At 49.0% G+C, this 17,529-nt stretch overlaps 9 protein-coding genes across 9 annotated transcripts; 4 read left to right on the forward strand and 5 right to left on the reverse strand.

Moving 5' to 3' along the window:
• Nucleotides 1–55: 55 nt before the first annotated feature.
• EV420DRAFT_1616900 (MFS general substrate transporter) lies at nucleotides 56–2,061 on the forward strand (the record flags this gene model as incomplete). Its single annotated transcript, XM_060475175.1, has 11 exons — nucleotides 56–128; nucleotides 243–323; nucleotides 381–402; nucleotides 458–565; nucleotides 617–727; nucleotides 765–834; nucleotides 887–1,038; nucleotides 1,090–1,461; nucleotides 1,515–1,631; nucleotides 1,684–1,824; nucleotides 1,878–2,061. 11 exons carry the CDS (start codon nucleotides 56–58, stop codon nucleotides 2,059–2,061), a joined length of 1,431 nt encoding a protein of 476 aa, XP_060338525.1.
• A 55-nt stretch (nucleotides 2,062–2,116) lies between these two features.
• EV420DRAFT_1503520 (uncharacterized protein) lies at nucleotides 2,117–3,049 on the forward strand. Its single transcript, XM_060471182.1, has one exon. The coding sequence runs from the start codon at nucleotides 2,239–2,241 to the stop codon at nucleotides 2,896–2,898; it is 660 nt and encodes a 219-aa protein (XP_060338526.1). The 5' UTR covers nucleotides 2,117–2,238; the 3' UTR covers nucleotides 2,899–3,049.
• A 61-nt stretch (nucleotides 3,050–3,110) lies between these two features.
• Nucleotides 3,111–4,017, forward strand: EV420DRAFT_453867 (uncharacterized protein). Its single transcript, XM_060482197.1, has 2 exons — nucleotides 3,111–3,771; nucleotides 3,828–4,017. Exon 1 carries the CDS (start codon nucleotides 3,211–3,213, stop codon nucleotides 3,769–3,771), a length of 561 nt encoding a protein of 186 aa, XP_060338527.1. The 5' UTR covers nucleotides 3,111–3,210; the 3' UTR covers nucleotides 3,828–4,017.
• A 361-nt stretch (nucleotides 4,018–4,378) lies between these two features.
• Nucleotides 4,379–5,083, reverse strand: EV420DRAFT_1473961 (uncharacterized protein; the record flags this gene model as incomplete). The annotated part of the gene is made up of 4 exons (XM_060469180.1): nucleotides 4,379–4,447; nucleotides 4,512–4,589; nucleotides 4,647–4,729; nucleotides 4,939–5,083. 4 exons carry the CDS (start codon nucleotides 5,081–5,083, stop codon nucleotides 4,379–4,381), a joined length of 375 nt encoding a protein of 124 aa, XP_060338528.1.
• A 190-nt stretch (nucleotides 5,084–5,273) lies between these two features.
• On the reverse strand, nucleotides 5,274–10,760 carry EV420DRAFT_1503526 (SSD1 protein). Its single transcript, XM_060471183.1, has 14 exons — nucleotides 10,643–10,760; nucleotides 9,849–10,590; nucleotides 9,488–9,784; nucleotides 8,984–9,428; nucleotides 8,281–8,929; nucleotides 7,894–8,227; nucleotides 7,681–7,838; nucleotides 7,257–7,631; nucleotides 6,935–7,208; nucleotides 6,487–6,883; nucleotides 6,374–6,425; nucleotides 6,115–6,313; nucleotides 5,696–6,061; nucleotides 5,274–5,642 (listed from the first exon to the last, which is right to left on the reverse strand). The coding sequence occupies exons 2-14, from the start codon at nucleotides 10,515–10,517 to the stop codon at nucleotides 5,559–5,561; spliced, it is 4,299 nt and encodes a 1,432-aa protein (XP_060338529.1). The 5' UTR covers nucleotides 10,518–10,590; nucleotides 10,643–10,760; the 3' UTR covers nucleotides 5,274–5,558.
• A 48-nt stretch (nucleotides 10,761–10,808) lies between these two features.
• EV420DRAFT_1686088 (mitochondrial NAD-dependent isocitrate dehydrogenase subunit 2 precursor) lies at nucleotides 10,809–12,759 on the reverse strand (the record flags this gene model as incomplete). Its single annotated transcript, XM_060479282.1, has 15 exons — nucleotides 10,809–11,038; nucleotides 11,093–11,144; nucleotides 11,203–11,257; nucleotides 11,320–11,368; nucleotides 11,425–11,556; nucleotides 11,605–11,707; nucleotides 11,754–11,887; nucleotides 11,937–12,106; nucleotides 12,159–12,176; nucleotides 12,226–12,283; nucleotides 12,312–12,338; nucleotides 12,389–12,441; nucleotides 12,493–12,526; nucleotides 12,592–12,654; nucleotides 12,703–12,759. 15 exons carry the CDS (start codon nucleotides 12,757–12,759, stop codon nucleotides 10,946–10,948), a joined length of 1,098 nt encoding a protein of 365 aa, XP_060338530.1. The 3' UTR covers nucleotides 10,809–10,945.
• A 186-nt stretch (nucleotides 12,760–12,945) lies between these two features.
• Nucleotides 12,946–13,802, reverse strand: EV420DRAFT_1259576 (vacuolar sorting protein VPS24; the record flags this gene model as incomplete). The annotated part of the gene is made up of 4 exons (XM_060466962.1): nucleotides 12,946–13,233; nucleotides 13,286–13,407; nucleotides 13,463–13,640; nucleotides 13,692–13,802. 4 exons carry the CDS (start codon nucleotides 13,800–13,802, stop codon nucleotides 12,946–12,948), a joined length of 699 nt encoding a protein of 232 aa, XP_060338531.1.
• Nucleotides 13,803–13,913: 111 nt separating this feature from the next.
• EV420DRAFT_1616904 (histidinol dehydrogenase-domain-containing protein) lies at nucleotides 13,914–16,543 on the forward strand (the record flags this gene model as incomplete). Its single annotated transcript, XM_060475176.1, has 3 exons — nucleotides 13,914–15,863; nucleotides 15,913–16,268; nucleotides 16,321–16,543. 3 exons carry the CDS (start codon nucleotides 13,914–13,916, stop codon nucleotides 16,541–16,543), a joined length of 2,529 nt encoding a protein of 842 aa, XP_060338532.1.
• A 275-nt stretch (nucleotides 16,544–16,818) lies between these two features.
• EV420DRAFT_1473965 (uncharacterized protein) lies at nucleotides 16,819–17,490 on the reverse strand (the record flags this gene model as incomplete). The annotated part of the gene is made up of 1 exon (XM_060469181.1): nucleotides 16,819–17,490. One exon carries the CDS (start codon nucleotides 17,488–17,490, stop codon nucleotides 16,819–16,821), a length of 672 nt encoding a protein of 223 aa, XP_060338533.1.
• Nucleotides 17,491–17,529: the final 39 nt, after the last annotated feature.

Below are 17,529 nucleotides of genomic sequence, written 5' to 3' on the forward strand. Positions count from 1 at the left end.
CGTTCTGACTCGTTATGCCGCGATGGACAACCTAGTTATCTCCCTTACCTGCTGAATGGCTTACAATGACCGTAATCCTCCTCTAGAGGACGATGAAGACCAGCCGTTGTTGCTGTCGCAACGCTCTAGTGTGTCCTTTCTTGTCGAGACACGATTCTCTTGAGTACTGACTTGCCACGATACAGACGGCGCTCTTATCGTGGATCCATGTGACCCCGACGTCGAGTTTGGCGGCAAAGAAGCCAGAGAGGTGCTGGAAAGGAACCTCCTGCGCAAGGTCGACAGGCGAATGTCGATTCTGGTGCTGATATACATCCTCAATTGTATGGTTAATCTATCCAATTTAACAACCTCGTATGATCCTAACCCTTTTCTTTCAGTCATTGACCGGAATAATGCATCGTAATGATCTTACTGTAAATTCGCAGAGCTGTATCTTATAGCACATTCGTTGCAGCGCCGCAAGGCTTCGGGGTTTCGAAGAGGATCTCAATCTCCATGGCACACAATTCGCTAGCATCTTATCTGTGCTATACATTGGATACATCATCATGCAAATACCCTCGTACGTCCTTCTCTACCTAACAATATGTATCCAGTGACTCATTAAACATAGAAATATGTTTCTTGATTACGTCGGAAAACCCTCTTTGTACTTGCCCATATGTATGATAATATGGGGCGGGATATCAGTAATGACAGGATTCACGACCAAGCATGTCCCTCAGTCTACTCTCTTCCCAGAAACTACTAACCTTCTATAGCTTCTTTGGTGCCGTTTGTACGCGATTCTTCCTCGGTTTCGTGGAAGCCGCATTCTTTCCCGGTGCTTTAGTCAGTCCTCCGTTCTTTTTACCAGAAAGCTTAGTGTTGAAGTCCGCGGTAGTTTCTCATCTCAAAGTGGTACAAACGGACCGAGCTCTCGCAAAGAACTGCTCTCCTTGCATGCGGAAGTCTTGTCAGCAACGCTTTTGGCTCCTTGATCGCCTCCGCCATTCTTGACAGCATGGAGGGTCGATTAGGCTATGCTGCATGGAGGTCAGAAAGCTTTCTTCTTCAGCCCATGTTCAACTCTGAACTCTCGTACAGATGGCTTTTCTTCATCGAGGGCAGCCTTACCGTAGTTGTAGCTATATGCGCTATATTTATACTTCCAGACTTTCCTGAGACGTCTTTTGGCTGGTTGACTCCTGCTGAACAGGCTCTCGCACAAAGGCGAATGCAAGAAGACCACGGGTCAGTCGAAGACGAAAAGGAACCTATCAGTGGGCTTCAACTGGCATTAACAGATGGTAAAGTTTGGTGGCTGGCCATCGCTCTCATCTTCTTCAACGTATCCCTGAGCTTTAATGCATACTTTCCGACACTCATGTCAACTCTGGGATACTCCACCATGATAACTTTGCTCCTTTGTGTCCCACCTTGGGTATTTGCTACCGTAGTTGCAGTTGGTGTGTCCAGGTACATGACAGTCATCCTAAGCTCGTCTTTATGGTTCTAATTTTCTTCTCTAGACACTCTGATCACACTGCCGAACGGTTCTGGCACCTATCGGGCTCTTTCTTGGTTGGCATTCTTGGATTCCTCTTGGCCATGTCGACAATGAATGTCGGAGCCAGATACATATCTTTGTAGGTCGCTTGGACTGTCGGTTCGCTCTTTTAGAACTTCTTTCTTCTGCAGATTTTTCCAGGCTCAATCATATGCCGGATTCATTTGTTTTCTTGCGTGGGCTAGTGGATCTGTGGCTCGACCACCGGCCAAACGAGCAGTGGCTCTCGCATTGATCAATACTGTAGGGTCTTTGGGAAATGTAGTCGGATCGTAAGTGCCGTCTCCGTTTTTTTTTTTTCAATCCAAGTGTGACCCTGAAGCAGTTATGTGTGGCCGAAACCATGGGAACCAACATACTCGAAATCGTTTACTCTCTGTATCTTGGCGAGTGCCACAGGATTGACGATGTGCTGGTTATTCAAACAACACTTGGTAGCGCTGAATGCCCACGAAGAGAAACGAGAAGTAGAGATAGGCTCTGAGAGAGGGTATAGATACCTATTGTAATTCCATACTTTGATGCACATAATATTGGAGAACATGGCAGGATAAATCAGATGAATGGCCGCAAACAGGTCAAGTTCTTAGATTCGTTTGCAATGCCAAGCTCGTCTGCACAAATCTCGACTTGACTCAACTAATAAATTCCCCTATTATCCAAGTACCTTCACTACTGTCACCTCCATGGACTCAGCCGAGTTTGTACGCGGTGAACTTACTTCCCTGCTTGAAGGTCTTCCAGAAGGCGAAGCAGCGAACGATGTGTGGGTAGACGCTATCTTGGAAAAATACAGCGAGCCGCATCGCTACTATCACACCCTGACGCACCTCGAAGCCATGCTCCGGTGTCTACAAGCAAGCAAGAGACACATCCACGATCCAACATCGCTTTCCCTCGCCATTCTCTTCCACGACATCGTTTATAACCCTCAGGAGAGGAACAATGAAATCCTGAGCATAGACATGTTCGAAAGGTTTGCTATGGACAAGTGCCTTCCTGCCGAGCAAACCTCGAAGGTGTCTCTTTTCATTGAAAGAACCATCACACACACGTTACCGGAGGAGGCCGGAGAGGAGGGGAACTCGTCAGACTTGCACTTTTTCTTGGACTCCGACCTCGAGGTTTTGTCCCGCCCTTCGGATGCCTACCGCGCATATGCATCTCAAATCCGCAAGGAATATTCGCATGTTCCTATAAATGACTACCGGGCAGGCCGTATCGCGGTGTTGCAGAAGTTTCTTGCGAGAGAAAGGATCTATTTCAGCCAGGAGTTCCATGCAGAGTGTGAAGCAGCTGCTAGAAGAAATTTACAACAGGAGATACATGATCTGACGGACAGTTAATTCATCTACAAGTGGTATTGAGAGTGGAGCTGTTCGTACTTCGAACCCAATATTGGATATCAAACACTTGATGCACGAAGATGGGGAGAGCTAACCCATTGAAGCACCGAGCCATTGAAGCACCGAGCATACCGCTCGGCGCTGGCCACGAAATAAAAAAATTAATAATTGATTACATACCACGTGACTACTTCCTTAATTACATCTTGCCAATCCGGTTCTTTCTTCGGCGCAACGGTGCATTCTTCTGTGTCGACAAGTGTCGGTAAAGTAATACTGAGCGGACGTCGCTCTTACAAGAGATTCTCTGGCATGGACGAAGAATTGGAACCCGCGACTTCTAAATTCCACCAGTCGCTGCCGTACGCATATCTCGCAGTCTCGCCGACACTGTCTGCTCTTCACGCGACACGTATCAAGCGCCAGCATGCTCTAGAGAATCCAGATTTCTGCTCGAGATGCGGCACCTTTCTTCTCGACGGTCTCAGCAGCTCCCGGCTGAAACGTGTCAAGAAGAAGTGTAACGAAGGAAGGACAAGGAGAATTAGGGCAGTTCAGTGCAGGGGTTGCGGGTTTGCGAATGACATAGAGGTTCGGGAAGGGAATGCTGTCATTTATGGGAGACGAAATGGACGTTTGGACAAGGACTCTATCGTCGTGGTCCCAGAGCCAGAGCCAGAGCCAGAGGTCGTCGCTAAAACTCCCCTCGTTGCCAAAATCCCGACTCCCAGCCCGTCGACCCCCGCGCCCAAGCTGCGTCAGAAGAAAAAGTCTGTTTTGCAGGACATGCTCGCCAGAAACCGTGCACGCGAAGAACGCGATAAATCTAATCAGAATTCAACTGGATTGGCTGCGTTTCTTAGTGGGCTTTAAGTAAGTTTTCCTTCTACTATGTACTGAATCAAGCTTTAATATAAAGTATAAACAAGGAATATGGCTACAAGTTACGCTTCCCTTTCAGGTTCTGCCCGTTCAATAACTTCAGTCCGGTTTTATGCTCCACAAGAACTGGAGGAACGAATCTTCCGGGCCAAAATAGAACGTATATCGCGACAGCGATGCAAAGCGGCAGTGTATCAAATCCATAGAAAAACGATTCCGACGTCGCCAGTCGACCTTCGAAGCCTTCCGAAAGTTCTATCGTTCGGTACACAGATCGTACCTAATTTCTCAGTATACGAGTATTCGACGTGATTTCGTTCACATACCAGAATGCCAATGCAGCTGACAAAAAGCGCACCTGCCAGAGCGCGCCATTCGTTATACTGCGCCTTCCCTCCCCTCCCAAATGTCGCGTTCATGCGCATAGATGCGCCACAGGAGTGTCAGGAATATGCATGTGAAGATGAAGAATGTCCCAAGCCGCAGCGCTAGCCCTGCGAGGAATATCCGCGCGAGTCTCGGTTTTCATTCAGCTCGGATTAGGAACAACCACTTCCACGAGTGCCAATCCTCGCTTGGTGTATATTGTCTGCAGAAATCAATACCGCAACTCTGGCAACCTTTTGACATTCATCATCACCATGAACTTTGTACCAGCGCTGCTCACCTGAATCAGAAACGTAGTCGCATCGGACGATAGAAAGACTAATGTGATTCGTCGGGGGGTCTACCAACATGTGCTCAGTTGCTCCCAGATACCGCGAGAGGCGACCTGGAAGGACGTAGTCGGCTGCAATGAACGCGCATAGCTATAGCGTTTCGGTATAGTCATCGTTGCATAAAGGAATGGGAGGAACAGAGCTTACCGATAGCATGATGATCAGATACCCCACGATAAATATTCCCTTTGAATCCGGGTGCGCGTGCAGGCCGAACCGTGTGCCTATACCTAAGGCGAACGCTACATTGGCGGTAAAACATAACCATGTGGAGGAGTCTAGTACGGAAACACACCGTATGCGCCGATAGTCATTGACATCATCCACTTCGCCCCCCATCGTTTAATCCACTAAGTTTGAATAAGGGCGGTCATTAGCATAACGCCTTTCAGAAACTCCCTGAGACCTGGTGGCATATATAATGAGAAGGAAAACGTACTGAATGCGATTCCAGTCAGGACGTTGGACGCGATGTATCCAAGCAGGTTGTTGGGATCATACGCAGGGTTTCCGTGCGGGTCTGTGGAAGAAAGGAAATCCGTCGCTTGCGCTCTGAAGAGCTCTATGATTAATATAATGGACATCGTGGAAATGGACAAGAAAGACTGTACTACTCAGCAGCATTACTTCGTACTTTTTCCCTGAGCGACGAGCGATCCGGATTGTGACAAAATTCCTGAGGACGTTTGCACGTGCACGTGAAATGCAACCATGCTATGGTTCAAGTTGATACGTTTAGTTCAAACTCGCTGATGTTCATCACGAAAGAATAAGAAGCATGTCAAAGTGTTTCCATATGCATATGTATGTATAGTAATTTTTTCAGTTTCCCGTACGTCAATAACAAATCTTACATGTCGAAAAAATACAGTTTACCACCTGGCACTAACACCAGACATCGTTTAAAGCTAGGAAGACCGTAGTCAGTAAGGGAATGCCTTGTTGTAAAGAGAGAGGCGTGTGGAGGAGAGAAAGGCAGAAAGAGGGAGAAGCTGGCTAAAAGTACATGTATTGCAGTCCGAACTGGAATGAAGATTGCTTGCTGAGGACATCTGATGGTCATTTTTGCTCGACGGCGTAAGGGTTGACGCTGTACACTTTGATCACCGGTGGTGACTTGGTCAGATCAGCAGTTACGATAACCTGTTTATACATTTTCAGTACGCATGCATTGGTGCCGGAGAATTTTCACTTACAGGAACGGTCATGAGCTCCCTGATATCCTGAATCAGATGTCCAGCAGGCGTCGTCCTCAAGCCCTCGAACTCAGGCTTCATCTTGGCGATCGACAATAACCTTTGCTTCGATGTCTCATTCTCGTCCGCCAACGCTTCAGCACGCCCTAGAACGATTTCATCGTCATCCGCCTCGTCCTCGTCAAACAAGGCCTTCTCGTCGTGAACGGAGCGCGAAGCAACCTCCATCTTGAGTGCATGCTGCTCGGCATTCTGCTTAACCTTTTTCAAATGGTCGTCGTCGCTGTTCTCGGCCAACCAGCTGATGACGTCTTTGGTTGACCAGTAGATCTGCAATGTGTGCGTATGCTCCTCATAGACATGATTCTAGGAAAATGTTTAAGTCATCTGTTATCAGTGCATAGAGCGAGATTTCTCACGTCAATGGGCATCTGGTCAACATGAACGCGCTTCTCAATACCAAATTCGGGTACGAGAACATCAAAAGCGGCGTCTAGAACACCAACAACTTTAGCTTGACGAACAACTGGACCATAGCGTTGGGTCAAATCGGAAATGAGAACGCAAAGGAACAGGTGGGCTGATTGCTCCTCAGCCAAGATCGCGGAGTCACGTTTACTGCAATGGGACATGAGCTGTGTGTCAAACATGCATGATGAGAGGACTTGCATATTACACTGCTGAGCCACTTTGGCAACGGCATCGCGATCCATGGTGAACTTGGGTTCAGCTACGAAAGAGGCCGAAGAAAATATCAAAACAAGATCTTTTGATAAGGAAACATCACCCACATCCAGTTTGCAACACCGACTCGAGTTGACGGTGAACAAGAACGTCGGCATACCGACGAATTGGAGATGTAAAGTGAGTGTACAAAGGCACGTTGAGAGCGTAGTGATGATATTTCGCAATATCAAGCATTCCGGAACAGAAGTACTTAGCGCGATAAGTCGCTTTGAACGAGAGCAACTCGAGAAGTCTGCGAGCAGTAGGATCCTTGATTACTTCAAATGATCGCATGAGGGCACCCGACGACGAGGTGTCCATCTCGTAACCTAGTCGCTCCGCACGTTCCCGGAAAGTGTTGAGACGGCGCTCGATAGGAGTATCGTGGCGACGGAGGAGTGCTTGCTCAGGTAGATGGAAGGCGATATGCTGAGCTACCGTTATGTTACTGAGGAGCATGAGCTAGAGCAACAGTGTCAAGATCAACATGACCAACAGACGGATGGCTCGTACCTCCTCTATCAGGTCATTTGCATCAACACGTTGGTATTGCCAACAGTCGACAGGTAATCCGGTGTCACCTAGCTTGAATTGCAAACGCAGGGAGTCAAGGCTTAAAGTGCCATTCTCAAACCTCTGGGCTCGCAACTTCTTTGCCAGATCGTCCAAAATCCGGATGTCATGTTCGATATCGCTGGCATTATGCTCAGGAGATACGATGACACCACCCAAAATTTTGCCTTCGATCACGTTCTGAGCGTCCGAGTAGCTTAGCTTACTGGAGGATCTGCATACAAGGTCAGCGGTTACATTTGTTATTCAATTTTCAGCAAACCTTATGATGGTCTTGCCAAACCATTTGCTCAGGACCTTGGCCTCTTTATTCATTGTGAAGACGACTGAGAATGCGAGGCGATCTTGTCCAGGAACAAGACTGCATAGCTGTTCACTGAGAGAGGGTGGAAGCATAGGCACAGCGCGTTGAACTAGATATACACTGGTTGCACGCTTGCGAGCGTCACGATCGAGGGCAGTGTTTGGCTTGACGAAGTAAGAAACATCAGCGATGTGAACACCGACGTCGTAAGTACCGTCCTCGTTGAGCTTCATCGAAATAGCATCATCAAGGTCCTTTGCGGCATCCGGATCGATAGTAAAGATACGTTCGCCACGAAGATCCTTCCGAACCTCGAATTCTCTTTCGGGAATTCTGAATTATTGTGAGAGAGGATAAGAAGAAACGAGATCAAATGACTCACGACCAAGGCATCGGTGGTAAACACTTAAGAACATTGTCCGTAAAGTCTTCTGTAGGGAAGTTGCAGTCCTTTAGAAGAGCACTAGTCTCCACTTCGATATCTCCAATCGGACCGAGTTCCTCAACCAGAGTACCAAAAGGGTGCAACGAGCTTATAGGCTAAATAGACAAACTCAGGTCAACTACATTAAGATGTTTTCAAAAAATCACCTACATGACGTTTGATGCAAGCAACGAAAAGCTTGTCAACATATGCCTCAGAATTCTGAACAAAGTCAGGTGGTGCTTGTTCGGTGGGAATCGCGATGAGAGGTACGCGCTTGTCTGTAGGCTTAAACCAGACAATCTTAGGACGTTCAATAGGACCACGCCTAGGCTCATCTCCACGATCTCCTTCGCGCTCGCGACGCTCTGCTTCCTGTTTCTCTTTCGTGGCTGCAGAAGAAGGACGAAGGAGCCCAAGAGTTCCGGAGAACAGCTGCCCAGGCATCCTTTCTACCACCGCAACAACGTGGCCGGCAAATTGAGGTTTAACGTCATCGGTGACTCTGGAAAAGAAACCGGTTAGTTATGCCGAAACGCATTTCAAATCAGACATTACTCTTCATCTTCGAACAGGAGAAGACCTTGGCCCTCAACTTCAACATCATCCTTCTTCTTATCGTCTTTGCGGCCGGCGCTCGACTTAACGTCGTATGCAGAGTTCTCTTCCTTCTTTCTCTTCTTCTCTTCCTTCTCTTTCTTCGTCCCCCAAACTTCATCAACATCCAGGAGCTCCACGGCGACAATGTCACCTTCGAGAGCCCGGTTACGATCCTTCGACCCGCATATATAGATGTCTGCATCAAGAACCTCGGTAGCAACATATGCATCAGATCGATTGCGCTTGTTGACTCGCAAAATTCCAACAACCAATTTTCCAGCAGCAAGCAGGGGAGGCAAGGACGCTTGAGGTAGATAGGGCGCAAAGAGAGACTTTCGTTGGGGTTGGTTAGACTGTTGCTGGAGCTGGGACTGAAATTGTTGCTGTTGCTGCTGCAAAAGATTGATACCGCCAAGGCCCATCCCCATCATATTTGCTGCCATCATATTAGGGAGCATGTTGGGGAAGCTGAATGATGGCATTTTGTGATGATGACCTCCAGCGGCCGCACGGAATTGCTGTAAACTCTGGAGTTGGGCTTGAGCTTGAGCAAGGTCTGCAGCAAAGCCATTGTTGCTGTTGGTAGGCACTCCGCCGACACCGCCGTCTGTAAGTTGTATTGTAAGTATTCGGTTAACCGCAGGCCGAAGATCAATCTTACTGATACGCCAACTAGAATCGGCTCGAGAAGCCTGACGGGAGTGTCCACCGAAACCAGGTGGGGCAAAACCATCATCAAACCCTTCTTGTTGCCCGTAAGGATTGCCATTGTAGCTGATAGAGCCACCCGGGCCGCCAGGCTTGTTGACGACATTGACACTGTGTCGTCGCCCATGTCCTCGAGGCATACCTTGGGCTTGTCCATCCACGCTAACGCTGAGGCCACTGTAGTGACCAAATTGACCCATAGCGGGCTGTGGACCTCCAAAACCGCCGGCACCGACACCACCCATGGGGACAGTACTGTGTACGCGTCGATGAACATTGGCCCTGTTCGGAGCTAATCCAGCGGTCTGGAACGAAAGAACCTGGTTTGAAGCGAGCTGTTGCTGATAGAGTGCTTGCTGCTGCTGTTGCAGCGCCTCGATTTGGTTCTGAATGGCGATCTGAAAAGAAGCATAAGCATATAGTCAAGTTTTTAGATGAATTAGAAATAGCCATATACCTGCTCAGCCATTATGCCAGTAATCTCACCGCTGTCTGATTTCCTGTGCTGAATAGGTTCCTGGGTAGGGGCTTCGGGTGCATATGGTTGCTGCTGTTGGGGAAATTGGAAACCCACGTCTTCCTCATCAATTGGAGGCCCCATCATCCCTCCGCCGCGTTTCTTGGCACCAAACATAAAATTCGGCGCGAGCTGAGGGCGGCCGGTGGGACCTATGGCCTCTATCTGCTCCTGTTGAGCCAACGCTGCGAAACGAGGAGCAGTAAAACTCTGAGACTGAGAACGGGGTTGGTGTCCCTGGGAGGGGTAGAAGGATCTCGTGAATCTCGCCATCTTCCAGGGGCATACTGCTATCTTCCACATCTTCCATCATCGCCTTCAGGCCAGGTGCAAAGGAATTGAAATTCCCGGAGAGACCAGATGCGCCCATGGATGCGGCCTTGCGATGCTTGACGTCTGCAGCGCTCAGTCCTGGGTATGCAGCGGCTCCTGGTTGGAAGACGGGTGCATTGAGTGGGAGAGAAGAAGCGGGTGCTTGAGCAGCAGACATCGGGAAAGCGGTGGTGTTGTTACCGGGTGGCTGGGGTGACGTAGTTCTGAGGTCGGCGATGACCCTCTGCAATGACGACAGAGCGTCGCTCGACTCCTTGGATTGGGATGGCGTGGGCGTAGACTGCTTCGACGACTGGTCCTTGGACCCGTTGGGACGCGCGTTCTGAGCTGAAGGCTGCGCTTTGCGGTGCGCTTGAGGACGACTGCCTGATTGATTCTTGTTCCGCTGGTCAGGCTTCTTCGCTGTCTCAGCGACCTTTCTCGTGGCCGAATCAGAGCCAGACTCTGGTGCAGGAGTCGACGACTTCTTGTTGCTCGTTCTTGAAGAAGGCCTTGGGCCACCTTGGGAGGTAGTAGCTGCTGCTTTGCTGATGGAAGAGTTCCGCTTTGGACCACGGCCATTGCCTGACGCGGCGGGCCTCTTGTCGTCCTTTCGCGCTTGAGCTGGTAGCGTTATTTCGTCCGTCATGTCGTTCATAAAGAGTTCGAAACGAGAAATGCGTTATAAAGTCTTTTTTGAGTTTTTCGTTTTATGTTGAAGTGAGGTTTAGCTATTTCCTGGTGAGCACTGAGCCAGCGAGAGAGCGTAGAAGGGCGAAATACCTTTAAGAGTTGGCAAGATATGTGAATTGGATGGCTTTGCCCTGTAGGGCGAGTGGGGGGAAAGAATGCGAGGTGGTGCTTATCGGGAGTGAATGAGCGCAGCCCTTAAGTAACTGAGTGTCTCTGTGACGAGCTGTGATGGTTGTATCTTCCCACGCTCGATCCATTACTAGTTTCCTGCGGGATCTGATCTGTTCTTGATGCGCCATTGTTTCCAGTATCCTCATCAATGTATTAGAAGGCCGTTTCAAATAATGTACTCTAGCCTGTTATCTAGATGTATGTACATGTACTTCTGTGCGACTACTGAAACTTTTGGATGATAGCCGCAGTATACTCCTTTGTGGAAGCTTTGCCACCTAAGTCGCCAGTGATCGTCTTACCTTCCGCGATGGTCTACAAATAATGAGATGTTGAGACGAGGAGCTTACAATACTCTTGATCACTTACCGTCAGAGCGGCCTTTTCGATTTTGTTGGCGTGCTCATAGAGATTCATGTGCCTTCACGACCAACAGATCAAACGGACTTCTCTCTCAGAATTTCCAGGATGAGGCGTACCTTAGCATCATCAGGGATGACAACAGAAGAGCTGTTGGATTAGCGAGTCCCTTCCCTGTAATAACGGAGTGATGTAAATATGACCGGGAGACAAACAACAATCAACGAATTGCGTACCAGCGATGTCGGGAGCAGAGCCATGGACTGCCTCAAATATAGACGCGTCCTGGAAATGGAGATAATTGAGAATTTGTCAGTGGAAGTGATCCGGTGAGGACCTACACGACCAATATTACCCGACGGTGTCAATCCCAAGCCGCCAATAAGGCCGGCACACATGTCGGAAAGGATGTCGCCGTAGAGATTAGGCATAACCATTACACGGTCCGAGTAAGGCCTCGGGTTTTGCACAACCTGAACGGCATGAGCAAGGTGTCTATACTATGAGAAAACTAGGTATACCTGAAGGCAAACCCGATCCAGCAGATCTTCGTCATAAGCAATGTCGGGGAAGTCCTTAGAGACCTCTCGGCAAGCAGATAAAAACATGCCGTCAGACATTTTCCTATGCCACGTTTAAATTTGGTTCTGGACAACGACAAAACACTTACATGATGTTCGCTTTGTGAACAGCAGTGACGCGTTTGCGTCCACTGGATTGCGCGTAATGGAAGGCATAACGAGCAACACGCTCGGAAGCCTCCCAGGTGATAAGCTTGATAGATTGAACAACGCCATCAATAACCTGCCGGTGATACGTTAGCTTAACACCACATAGCGGCCTGGTCTCTTACCTCATGCTCTATACCTGAGTACTCTCCCTCAGTATTCTCTCGAATGAGAACAGTATTCACGTCGTCGTACGGAGTCTTGAAACCTTGGATAGATACACAGGGTCGGACGTTGGCGAAAAGATTGAACGTCCTTCGTAGTGTCAAGTTCAGCGATACGTGACCCTTTCCAACTAATCCACCATGTCATCCGAGGTAGGAATACATGACGCCTGTAACGCTTACTAGGAGTCGCCAAAGGGCCTGAAGACAGAATGAATGGAGCAACCACGTAAACTGTCTTGAAACACACCTTTCAATGCAACAGTGTTCTTCTTGACAGAGGTAATGGCCGCGTCTGGGATGACCGTCTTTCCGTTCTTCAGAATCCGGTGTTACGTCGACTTCCTCCCATTGGATGGGAACCTGATATTCGTTGAGAAGCGTAGGTGAGAGAATATGCTACGTTAACGAACATTTGCAGCAACATAGATATCCTTGATCGACTGGCTAATTTCGGGTCCGATACCTACAGAACATATGTATCAAGTTGGAGAATAAGACGAGGAATGGAACTGACCATCGCCAGGAATAAGCGTAACGGTATATTTTCCCTATCAAGAGCACGGAGACAAACATGAGTTTCTGGGCATGGAAGCTGTCAGTAGTGAGAGCGCACATTACTGCCCTTTTGGCCAGCGAAACCAGCTGTCGGCGCTGCCGCGGCGTAGCGCCTGATACCCTGCTGCGCGATGAGTTTGAAGTCGATAAAGCATACTGGGAAACATACTTGAGAACGTTTGAGTGCTCCCTGGGCAATGCCAGCGAAGGACCTGGAGGTAAACATGTCTGTACAAGAGAAAGAAAGTTGATGCGAGCCAAAGTTTTGCGTTTCTTTCCGATGCCACGTGGTGTGGAGATAAGATATAGCGGCGGCAATGCGTAATGTCCATTACATTGAGAGCTTCCTGTCCGAAATAATCGAATAATGTACATCTAACCAGGTATATTTTATACAAATCCAATTCCAATATCATCCACTCAAGATACCATTCAGTTGTTGTCGATACTGCTCCATCGTCCTTTCTGTCTCTGCCTCCTCCAGTTTGTTCTCCACCGACTGGAAATGTGTGAACATTATACAGTTCATCAGGCCAAAGGAACTCACTGGAAGTTCTGTCCCAACGGACCCAGCTTCTCCCAACTTTCCATTGGTCAGCTCGAAAAGGACCTTCTCGACCTCAGCATCAGCTTCTTCCTCCAACTCTTCGTCTTCATCCATGTCTAACGTGTCGTCCAGCATTTCTTCCATAATGCCAGCCTATCCAGTACATGTCAGGGTTGAGACGGCCATAACCACTCTATGAGCAGACCTTTGTCATCTCCATGCTCATTTCTCGCATCGTTTGGCTAATTTGTGGCAGTTTGATGAGAGAGTTTGACAACTTCATGATTTCAGTAGATTTCTGCAATGACCCTGTTACTTTGATCATGGCTGGAATAGCAACTTGTCAGATTGAGATGTAAACTATCATGAAACAGACACGCACCCATCTGTTGAGTTAACTGCGTCTCAATGGATCCTAACCGTGCCTTGCTCACAGACAAGCGGTCCTTCTGCTTGTTGCTGCGGACGACCTCTCGAGCTAGTACCCGTGCGTTCTTGACATCTCCTTTGGATGCTAATTGCTTCACGCTCTGCCTAGCCTTGTTTGTTGCTACATCGAGCTGCACGCCTAGTCAGCCTTTGCTGTGTTACGGGACAGGTAACAAGCCAACCTGCCTCATCTCCCGGTCAAGGATACGGGTCTCTGACCGAAGCTTGCTTTTCCATGCTCGAACTCGCTCTTCAGGCGTAGGGCCATAGAGGAAACGATTAATGGTTTGCATCGCAGCAAGGTTGTGCTGGGCGATAGAGGTAAGGTGCTACGGAAATTGCCGCACAGGACATATTGGGTAATTGACTCGAATAAAACATTTCTTCCTCAAGATCGACATATCATGCCTTCCTTCCTGCCGCTCCTGGAGCAGCCTAGTGGGGAGCTCTTCCCTATTCTTCACCGCATAGGTCCCACCATTCTATCTACGCCTACAGGTCCCCTTCCGGACCGGTCTTATGTACTCGTCGATCGCCCAGCCTTTGATTTACAAGTTATCACCGAGTTTCTAGACGACGGCGCCGAAAAAGTCATTGTACCTCTTACATGGGCCAAGGAGCTCATAGGAATTATTCCTAATGACAGGATCATCCTTTTGCTCGACGTCGGGAGCGTCAGCGCTGTTTCCGACAAGGTTCGGAGTGCTATATCCGGAGTCCTGCTTAAAAGTCCAGCAGTCGACCTTGATTTGATTGCCTCGATATCCAAGTTCTTCACCACATCTGACATCTACGTCCTATCTACCCCTACTTTGCCATCTAAGTCCACCATTCGCGCACTTTTGGGTATCAAAGCAACTCTCGTCATTCCAAGCGACCAGCTTACCCTTAGCACAACCTCCGGCTCCCAAATAAACGTCGGAGACGCGTTCATTGCTCCTTTAATCTCGGATCGTCCCGATGGTCTCTTCCCCACCGTGGTCTCAAGCCAGAGTGGGCACTCGCTCGGCTTGGTATATTCCTCTGCCGAATCAGTAAAGGAGAGCATCTTAACCGGAAAGGGTGTCTACCAATCGAGAAAACACGGCCTCTGGCGCAAAGGAGAAACATCGGGTGCGACTCAGGACGTAATCAGCATCAGTCTCGACTGTGACTCCGATAGTTTGGAGTTCCGGGTCGTGCAACACGGCGCGGGATTTTGCCATCTAGACAGACAGTCATGTTTTGGCGAGGCAAAAGGACTTCAGGCGCTGGAGGCCATCCTTCTTTCCCGCCTTGCATCCGCACCTCAAGGATCATACACGAAACGTTTGTTCAATGACCCTCAGCTCTTACGTTCAAAAATTATGGAGGAGGCAGACGAGCTATGTTCCGCTGAGACAAAGGAGGACGTGGCATTTGAAGCCGCCGACCTGGTATATTTTGCACTCACAAAATGTGTCGCGGCGGGTGTCACAATTGCAGACATCGAACGGTCGCTGGATAAAAAATCGAAAAGAGTTACGCGCAGGCCTGGGAATTCGAAACCTCAGTGGTCATCCACATCCCAGCTGCCGAAAAACCGTTCTACAGAAAAACCGCCGCCACCCGCCTCATCGGTACCTCCGGTGGATCCGGACGCGCCCATTCGGATGCACGCCTCTGACCTAAGCACAATCTCCTCACAAGAGCGTGCCCAGCTTCTTCGTCGACCTGTGCTCAGATCTGATGAGATGATCGAAAAGGTTAAGCCTATCGTTTCTGAAGTGCGCGCTCGCGGAGATGCGGCTCTGCTTGAATTTACAGCCAAATTCGACAAAGCCCGCTTGTCATCCACATGCGTATTCTCACCTTTCTCTCCCGATACAATGCAAATCGACCCCGAGATTAAATCAGCCATCGACAAGGCGTATGCCAACATCCGCAAATTCCACGAGGCACAATCAAGCGGATCTCATCTCGTGGTCGAAACGATGCCTGGTGTCGTTTGCTCGCGTTTTGCTCGGCCTATAGCAAGAGTCGGACTTTATGTCCCAGGGGGCACCGCCATACTTCCTTCTACTGCTCTCATGCTCGGTATCCCGGCCCAGGTTGCGGGCTGCAGAGAAATCGTTTTGGCGACCCCACCGCGAGGAGACGGCAGCATTTCTCCTGAAGTCATGTATGTGGCAAGTTTGGTTGGCGCTTCGACTGTGCTGAAAGCTGGAGGAGCGCAAGCCGTTGCGGCCATGGCCTATGGGACTGACACGGTTCCAAAGGTAGATAAGATTTTTGGACCCGGCAATCAATGGGTGACTGCTGCGAAGATGTTGGTACAGAACGATACCGACGCCCTCGTTAGTATTGACATGCCGGCTGGGCCTAGTGAAGTCCTCGTGAGTAGTACTTTTTCCCTTGTGCTCTGCAATCCTAATATTTTTTCAGGTTATTGCTGACCATACAGCAAATCCTGCTTTTGTCGCGGCCGATTTGCTTTCTCAAGCAGAGCATGGAGTCGACTCACAAGTTGTCCTTGTTGCCGTTGACTTGACAGAGCAACATCTCAGTCAGATAGAAAGAGAAGTCGACTCGCAGGCACGGGCTTTGTCTAGGGTCGACATTGTTCGGCAATCTATCGGCAAAAGCATCATTGTCAGGTCATCCTCTGTTGAGGAAGCCCTCACATTCTCCAACGACTACGCACCCGAACACCTTATCTTGCATCTTGAGAATGCCGCTAGTCGAGTTGATATAGTTGAAAATGCTGGTAGTGTCTTTGTTGGTGCATACTCTCCCGAAAGGTTAGTCAATTGCAGAACCTGAGCGTAAGTTTTGTCTAACTGGCCCTGACAGTTGTGGAGATTATGCTTCCGGGACAAACCATACTCTTCCTACTAATGGATATGCACGGCAGTTCAGTGGCGTCAATACCCTGTCCTTCCAGAAACACATCACGTCGCAAGAGGTGTCTTCAGCGGGGCTCAAGGACCTGGGTCCTATTGTGGCGACTCTGGCAGATTGTGAAGGACTACAAGCCCACGCAAATGCAGTGCGAATACGCTTGAGCGCGCAGTAGGCATAGAGCTGTATGGCCCTTCAGCTTCAGCGTTCGCTAACTGTTTTCGTCTCAGACTGATGGAAAAATAGAAGTCTATGTAGTCAAATCTCCGATATTTATATGGCTAAGCAGTATGAAATAATTGTAGGCAACGTTGGAGGTAGAAGTAGTGACACAAATTTGTATAACGCTAAGCCCTGCCAATAGGGTGATGGACATTGCCTGAGGTTATGTTATTCAGCGATAAGGGATTAAAGTCGACTCGTAACTTGCCTACTGCATAGAATAGTTCATCATAGGAGAACCTCGTCTGAAGAAGAATCTGGTATGGATGGCCGGATCTGTCGTTTGACGAATTCCGTGAATTTGGCGGGAATGGGACAGCTGTTTGCGCGGTACTCTGTCTCTGAAACCGCATTCCCTACGATCTCCAGCGCCGAATAATCCTCTGTAAACTCCTCCGGAATAGGTAGCGGCTCGGCTTGAGAAACAGCAGACTTTACGTCTTTACTAGTGCTAGGGCCCCGTTCTGCATCCTGCAAGAGGTCCAGTCCAGGATATCTGTTGTACAAAGGGTCACTTGTATCCACACCATAAAGTGCCTCGACAATCTTGGCCTCCCTCTCCTCCATAGCGGGATTCCCAACAGCAATCTGAAGATCCCATTCCCACAGTTCTGCCATATCCCTCTGTGCCAGTCTGTGTTTCCTTAAATTGTCATACTTCTTGAAGGAATTGAGAGCGGCATCCCCGACAGATCTGACAAAGGCATCGTCGATACGGTCTGAGAGATTTTCGGGAGTGACGAAGGACTCAGTGCCGTGGTAGACAGAAATGAGGGCGCGTAGTTTTTCGGGGGGAAGTGTTGGGACTTGTTTGGTTGGTTTTCTCTTGACGGACGAGGAGGAATAACGTACGCGTGGAACCGTTAGATGACGCAGAGGACGCGCCAGACGATGCGACATGGTCGTCAACTTTTTTGATGTTCCGGCATTTGCCGAGCC

Source organism: Desarmillaria tabescens, assembly GCF_030435595.1.
Source record: "Desarmillaria tabescens strain CCBAS 213 chromosome Unknown EV420scaffold_2, whole genome shotgun sequence".
In the NCBI taxonomy this organism is placed as follows: domain Eukaryota; kingdom Fungi; phylum Basidiomycota; class Agaricomycetes; order Agaricales; family Physalacriaceae; genus Desarmillaria; species Desarmillaria tabescens.